Genomic DNA, 7,500 nt, shown 5'->3' with positions numbered 1-7,500 from the left:
ACAACTCTTTGAGATCTACTACTTAAAAAATCAATAATAATGCTAAGAAACGACCCACCCACTCCCAACTGTTTCAGTTTGAAAACAAGGGCCTCATGATTAACACGGTCAAAGGCAGCACTAAAATCAAGGCCAATCAAACGAACTTCCCGACCACAATCAAGGGATTTCTGTACTGCATTGGAGATTGTAAGAAGGGCATCACATGCTCCAAGGCCTTTACGAAAACCAAATTGCAAACTAGGGAATAGATGATTACCTTCAGCAAACCTATTAAGACGTTTTGCCAGAAGACGTTCAAAAACTTTAGATAATATGGGAGTTATGGAAATTGGGCGGTAATCAGTGGGACTTGAGCTACCACAAACACATTTACAAAGAGGAGTAACATTACCAATTCTCCAACAAGTGCTAAAAGCTCCTCTTCTTGCTAACTTGCGCAAAATAACAGATAACTTTGGAGCTAAGAAATCAGCTGTCTTTATAAAAAACAAAGGAAAAATACCATTTGGGTCTACACCTCCATAAGCATCAAGGTCCATCGACAGAGCTTTAATCTCCCGAGATCGAAAAGCTAAACTAGTTAGTTTAGCCTCAGGAAAACAGGAATGAGGAAGTTCAAGTTTTTCATTCCTCTGTTTACTGTCAAAAACATCAGCCAAAAGGGTTGCCTTTTCCTTTGGACAGTGAGTGACTGGGCCATCTGGTTTAAATAAAGGAGGAACTGTTGCATCTACACCAGAGAGTGCAGATTTAAGGGTAGACCACCATTTATGTTCCTGAGTTGTACCAGAGAGGGTTTCTTTTATGATTAAATTGTACTCCTTTTCAGTTGAGGCATAAACTCTCTGAGCAAAAGCTCGAAGCTGAGTATAGTTGTTCCAGGTAAAATCTGATCTGTTACCCTTCCAAAGGTGATAGGCCTCCTGCTTCTCCAAATAAGCACGTCTACAATCATCATTGAACCACGGTTTGTCCTTCATTCGGTACCTTAGCACACGAGAAGGGATACGCCTATCAATTATGATGACTAGATTTTCATTCAAAGGGACAACAGGATCTACACTATTATATAATTGTGACCAATATAATTGTGACCAAATAGGAGTAACAATGTTAAAAAATTGTTGTCTTGAGATATTTACCTCCACCAACGAAGTTGGGAGGAGGTTAATGGTTTCGTCCCTGTTTGTCTGTGTTTGCTTGTGAATAACTTCCTGGCCACAATTTTACTCATAGAGTAGGGAAACTTTCAGGGATTAATTGTTGTGTTCAGACATAGAAGGGATTGAATTTTGAAACTCTTAGGTCAAAGGTCAAGTTAAATCTAGTGCAAAATTAATAACAAAAAACCAGATATGCATAGAAAAATTTTAGCATCATAAGTAAAGTCCCTCAAAAAGTCTCCATAAAAAGAACCAAGTATGTCAATGACAAAATTTGAAAATATAAAAAGAATGATTCCGTTAAAATAACTCAGAAAACTTATGAACAGCCACAATGCACGTTAAATAATATACATTTCTTTTGAATTACTTTGCAAGTAAAATTGTGAACCTAGGTAATAATACAATATATCATTATAATACAATAACATATTCAACCAAAGTCGTCTAAATTGTCTAATTGTTTCATGATATACGATAACTCGGTCCGTGATAACATAAAAGAAATAAATCTTTAGGTTTGTGATGGCCTATGTGGTAACGTCCCTCCCTGACTGGTGAACAACAGACTGGGGTTCAAGTCCATCTCAAACACGTTAGTTTCTTTGGTCTCTGCAAACTCGCCATCCTTGGAAGCTAAAGATGGGGGGTTTGGGGGAGTCTAAGGGTCTATCTGCTGAGTCATCAGCAGCCGTGGCCCCTTTGGTCCTAGCTTGGGTGGAGAGGGGGCTTGGGCATTGAATGATCAGTCTCTAGGGCGTTGTCCTGCTCGATAGGGCAATGTCACTGTCCCTTGCCTCTGCCATTCATGAGCGGACTTCAAAATATAAAAAACCACGTACTGAATTATGGTTTAGCTCCTTTATCACTAGGCTAAATAAACATCACATTATCACTTAATGGTTGTTACAACCAAGAATAGAGATCTGTTCAATTTGTAACAATCCTTCAGATCGACAAAAACGTGAACTTCTTACACACAGTTTTCTTATGACAAACTATAGGGGCCAAATATTTATTTTTTTATCTAACTCTAACAACAGATCGTGGTTGTATCCCAAGCAAGTACAGTATGATGATTAACAGATGAGAGAGAGAGAGAGAGAGAGAGAGAGAGAGAGAGAGAGAGAGAGTGTGTGTGTGTGTGTGTTTCATTAAAATATCTCACTTGCTGACATGGAACTATATTCAATATTCATCATCAGATGTTCCATCTCTCGTTTCTATTCCCTAAAAAACGTTGTGAATGTATAAATATAAATATATATGTATATATATACATATATGTATATATATATATATATATATATATATATACTGTATTTGTAGAGGTTTTAGTGTCATATTCTAAATGACAAAATTGAACAAAGCATTACATGAAATTTCTAAACATAACACTTATTTCATGGAATAATGTATAAACACTTAACTAAACCTACATCAGATTTGCAAGATAAAACGATTGTACTTCATAATGCAATGACTAAGTCGATGAACATGAAATTATCGAACCATTCCATATTCTACGTGAATGGATTTTCATCTATAGCTGAAAATTGTTTGTTGAATCATTAGTGTTCCTATAATTGCACAGCCATTGCATAAACCTCTGGTTATTAATTTTACTCAACAATATAAATAAAAAAAAATCAGAAATAATCTGCCACATCTTATCTTTTATTGGAGATTTTACCTTAAATACATCTTCTTCATTTTCATTACTAAAGATGTTATCTTTATAAATTCTTCATTCTCGGCCTCATTAGTGATTTTATTTATACACTATTAATTATAAGATACAATACAAGTTTTACAAAGAATGTGCAAGATCTATTAAGAGAAATTTTTTTCTAATTAAATTGCATTGTTGCCCAGCCTATTCTCATCCACTGACCCTGCTTCTACGTAACCCCACAACATCTCTGTCTCCCCTCACACCTTCCCCACCTCGTCTCCCACATTACTTCCCCACCTTGTCCCCCCACACTACTTCAGACCCACCTTCTTTTAAGTTCTTGCCCGTACCCGCCCGACAGATGACACGCTGTGATTAAACTTACTCCCACAAACGGTAATACAATTTGTCGAACCTGACAGCCCTTGAGCCGGGATTCTAAAATATGTACCTGCGTGTGTGTATGTATGTATGAATGTGTGTGTGCGATGTCTGGAGATAAAGCAGCACATCTCTAATTACTGAATAGCTTAAGGGGAAGGTTAGCAATGGGATTGGAGATCGAGAAGCAGCAACAGCAGCAGAACGGGCGGCGAAGCAACAAGACGAGGGACTGGGAAACTCTAAATGAGCTCCGGTGATCAGCTTTTGGTGATAGATTACAGGAAACTGAGGAGGGAAGGGAAAAAATTCGAGAGGTGAAAGCGGGAATAATATTTAAAAAAGAGGAGATACCAGGACAGCAAAAAGGCGAAGGAGATAATAATAGGAAACCGGACACAAAAAACTATAATCAGAAGAGAGAGAGAGAGAGAGAGAGAGAGAGAGAGAGAGAGAGAGAGAGTGGACAATATCGAAGGTAACATCGTTATTTCACCCGTGGCAATTTCAAGCAACAGAGAATCAATGGCTTATAAGGAGCTAGGATTTCAACCTCAAGGAGCACAAGATGATAGGGGGAGGGGGAGGAAGAGGAGGAGTGCACGAGGGGGGGGGGAGGAGGGAGAGGAGGAGTAACCGAGAGAGGGGAAGGGAGAGGAGTGCACGAGGGAGAGGAAGGAAGAGCAGAATGCACAAGGGAGGGAGAGGGAGAGGAGTGCACGAGGCAGGGGGAGGGAGAAGAGGGGAGAGGTGCATGAGGGAGGGAGAAAAGGAAAGGAGTGCACAAGGGAGGGAGGGGAGGAAATAGTGCACGAGGGAGGGATGGGAGGGAAGAGTGCAAGAGGGAGGGGGAGGGAGAGCAGGAGTGCACGAGAGAGGGAGAGGGAGAGGAGGAGTGCACGAGGGAGGAGTGTACGGGGGAGGGGGAGGGAGAGGAGGACTGCACGAAGCCGGGGGAAGGAGAGGAGGACCGCACGAGGCAAGGGGGAGGGAGAAGAAGACCACACGAGGCAGGGGGAGGGAGAGGAAGACCGCACGAGGCAGGGGGAGGGAGAGGATGACCACACGAGGCAGGGGGAGGGAGAGGAGGAGTGCACGAGAGAGGGAGAGGGAGAGGAGGAGTGCACGAGGGAGGAGTGTACGGGGGAGGGGGAAGGAGAGGAGGACCGCACGAGGGAGGGGGAAGGAGAGGAGGACCGCACGAGGTAGGGGGAAGGAAAGGAGGACCGCACGAGGTAGGGGGAGGGAAAGGAGAGCAGGAGTGCACGAAGCAGGGGGAGGGAAAGGAGGACCGCACGAGGCAGGGGGAAGGAAAGGAGGACCGCACGAGGCAGGGGGAGGGAAAGGAGAGCAGGAGTGCACGAAGCAGGGGGATGGAGAGGAGGACCGCACGAGGCTGGGGGAGGGGGAAGAAGACCACACGAGGCAGGGGGAGGGAAAGGAAGACCGCACGAGGCAGGGGGAGGGAGAGGATGACCACACGAGGCAGGGGGAGGGAGAGGAGGAGTACACGAGAGAAGGAGAGGGAGAGGAGGAGTGCACGAGGGAGGAGTGTACGGGGGAGGGGGAAGGAGAGGAGGACCGCACGAGGGAGGGGGAAGGAGAGGAGGACCGCACGAGGTAGGGGGAAGGAACGGAGGACCGCACGAGGCAGGGGGAGGGATAGGAGAGCAGGAGTGCACGAAGCAGGGGGAGGGAAAGGAGGACCGCACGAGGCAGGGGGAAGGAAAGGAGGACCGCACGAGGCAGGGGAAGGGAAAGGAGAGCAGGAGTGCACGAAGCAGGGGGAGGGAAAGGAGGACCGCACGAGGCAGGGGGAGGGAGAGGAGGACAGCACGAGACAGGGGGAGGGAAAGGAGAGCAGGAATGCACGAGAGAGGGAGAGGGGGAGTGCACGAGGGAGGAGTGTACGGGGGAGGGGGAGGGGGAGGGAGAGGAGGACCGCACGAAGCCGGGTGGAAGGAGAGAAGGACCGCATGAGGCAAGGGGGAGGGAGAAGAAGACCACACGAGGCAGGGGGAGGGAAAGGAAGACCGCACGAGGCAGGGGGAGGGAGAGGATGACCACACGAGGCAGGGGGAGGGAGAGGAGGAGTGCACGAGAGAGGGAGAGGGAGAGGAGGAGTGCACGACGGAGGAGTGTACGGGGGAGGGGGAAGGAGAGGAGGACCGCACGAGGGAGGGGGAAGGAGAGGAGGACCGCACGAGGCAGGGGGAGAGATAGGAGGACCGCACGAGGCAGGGGGAAGGAAAGGAGGACCGCACGAGGCAGGGGGAAGGAAAGGAGGACCGCACGAGGCAGGGGGAGGGAAAGGAGAGCAGGAGTGCACAAAGCAGGGGGAGGGAAAGGAGGACCGCACGAGGCAGGGGGAAGGAAAGGAGAACCGCACGAGGCAGGGGGAGGGAAAGGAGAGCAGGAGTGCACAAAGCAGGGGGAGGGAAAGGAGGACCGCACGAGGCAGGGGGAAGGAAAGGAGGACCGCACAAGGCAGGGGGAGGGAAAGGAGAGCAGGAGTGCACAAAGCAGGGGGAGGGAAAGGAGGACCGCACGAGGCAGGGAGAAGGAAAGGAGAACCGCACGAGGCAGGGGGAGGGAAAGGAGGACCGCACGAGGCAGGGAGAAGGAAAGGAGAACCGCACGAGGCAGGGGGAGGGAAAGGAGAGCAGGAGTGCACGAAGCAGTGGGAGGGAAAGGAGGACCGCACGAGGCAGGGGGAAGGAAAGGAGGACCGCACGAGGCAGGGAGAAGGAAAGGAGAACCGCACGAGGCAGGGGGAGGGAAAGGAGAGCAGGAGTGCACGAAGCAGTGGGAGGGAAAGGAGGACCGCACGAGGCAGGGGGAAGGAAAGGAGGACCGCACGAGGCAGGGAGAAGGAAAGGAGAACCGCACGAGGCAGGGGGAGGGAAAGGAGAGCAGGAGTGCACGAAGCAGTGGGAGGGAAAGGAGGACCGCACGAGGCAGGGGGAAGGAAAGGAGGACCGCACGAGGCAGGGAGAAGGAAAGGAGAACCGCACGAGGCAGGGGGAGGGAAAGGAGAGCAGGAGTGCACGAAGCAGTGGGAGGGAAAGGAGGACCGCACGAGGCAGGGGGAAGGAAAGGAGGACCGCACGAGGCAGGGAGAAGGAAAGGAGAACCGCACGAGGCAGGGGGAGGGAAAGGAGAGCAGGAGTGCACGAAGCAGTGGGAGGGAAAGGAGGACCGCACGAGGCAGGGGGAAGGAAAGGAGGACCGCACGAGGCAGGGAGAAGGAAAGGAGAACCGCACGAGGCAGGGGGAGGGAAAGGAGAGCAGGAGTGCACGAAGCAGTGGGAGGGAAAGGAGGACCGCACGAGGCAGGGGGAAGGAAAGGAGGACCGCACGAGGCAGGGGGAAGGAAAGGAGAACCGCACGAGGCAGGGGGAGGGAAAGGAGAGCAGGAGTGCACGAAGCAGTGGGAGGGAAAGGAGGACCGCACGAGGCAGGGGGAAGGAAAGGAGGACCGCACGAGGCAGGGAGAAGGAAAGGAGAACCGCACGAGGCAGGGGGAGGGAAAGGAGAGCAGGAGTGCACGAAGCAGTGGGAGGGAAAGGAGGACCGCACGAGGCAGGGGGAAGGAAAGGAGGACCGCACGAGGCAGGGAGAAGGAAAGGAGAACCGCACGAGGCAGGGGGAGGGAAAGGAGAGCAGGAGTGCACGAAGCAGTGGGAGGGAAAGGAGGACCGCACGAGGCAGGGGGAAGGAAAGGAGGACCGCACGAGGCAGGGGGAAGGAAAGGAGAACCGCACGAGGCAGGGGGAGGGAAAGGAGAGCAGGAGTGCACGAAGCAGTGGGAGGGAAAGGAGGACCGCACGAGGCAGGGGGAAGGAAAGGAGGACCGCACGAGGCAGGGGGAAGGAAAGGAGAACCGCACGAGGCAGGGGGAGGGAAAGGAGAGCAGGAGTGCACGAAGCAGTGGGAGGGAAAGGAGGACCGCACGAGGCAGGGGGAAGGAAAGGAGGACCGCACGAGGCAGGGAGAAGGAAAGGAGAACCGCACGAGGCAGGGGGAGGGAAAGGAGAGCAGGAGTGCACGAAGCAGTGGGAGGGAAAGGAGGACCGCACGAGGCAGGGGGAAGGAAAGGAGGACCGCACGAGGCAGGGAGAAGGAAAGGAGAACCGCACGAGGCAGGGGGAGGGAAAGGAGAGCAGGAGTGCACGAAGCAGTGGGAGGGAAAGGAGGACCGCACGAGGCAGGGGGAAGGAAAGGAGGACCGCACGAGGCAGGGGGAAGGAAAGGAGAACCGCACGAGGCAGGGGGAGG

At 51.2% G+C, this 7,500-nt stretch overlaps 2 protein-coding genes across 2 annotated transcripts in view; one reads left to right on the top strand and one right to left on the bottom strand.

The window, feature by feature from the left end:
• Positions 1-3,709: 3,709 nt before the first annotated feature.
• Positions 3,710-5,200, bottom strand: LOC137627195 (uncharacterized). Its single transcript, XM_068358273.1, has one exon. It carries the CDS (start codon positions 5,198-5,200, stop codon positions 3,710-3,712), a length of 1,491 nt encoding a protein of 496 aa, XP_068214374.1.
• The window catches only part of LOC137627194 (ribosome-binding protein 1-like), a 3,138-nt gene continuing 836 nt past the window's right edge, over positions 5,199-7,500 (top strand). Inside the window, exons 1-2 of the mRNA XM_068358272.1 lie at positions 5,199-5,203; positions 5,309-7,500. The exon at positions 5,309-7,500 is cut by the window's right edge and continues 836 nt beyond it. Coding sequence (XP_068214373.1) covers positions 5,199-5,203; positions 5,309-7,500 — 2,197 coding nt within the window. The remainder of the gene's footprint in view (positions 5,204-5,308) is intronic.

Source organism: Palaemon carinicauda, chromosome 35 (genome assembly GCF_036898095.1).
Source record: "Palaemon carinicauda isolate YSFRI2023 chromosome 35, ASM3689809v2, whole genome shotgun sequence".
Taxonomy (NCBI): Eukaryota; Metazoa; Arthropoda; class Malacostraca; order Decapoda; family Palaemonidae; genus Palaemon; species Palaemon carinicauda.
Note: the sequence above shows the minus strand (reverse complement) of the source record. Positions and strands in the feature narration are given on the sequence as shown.

Bases quoted from the DNA above. Each gene is read 5' to 3' on its own strand.
- LOC137627195 (XM_068358273.1), bottom strand. From the start codon at position 5,200: ATGCGGTCCTTCTCTCCTTCCACCCGGCTTCGTGCGGTCCTCCTCTCC.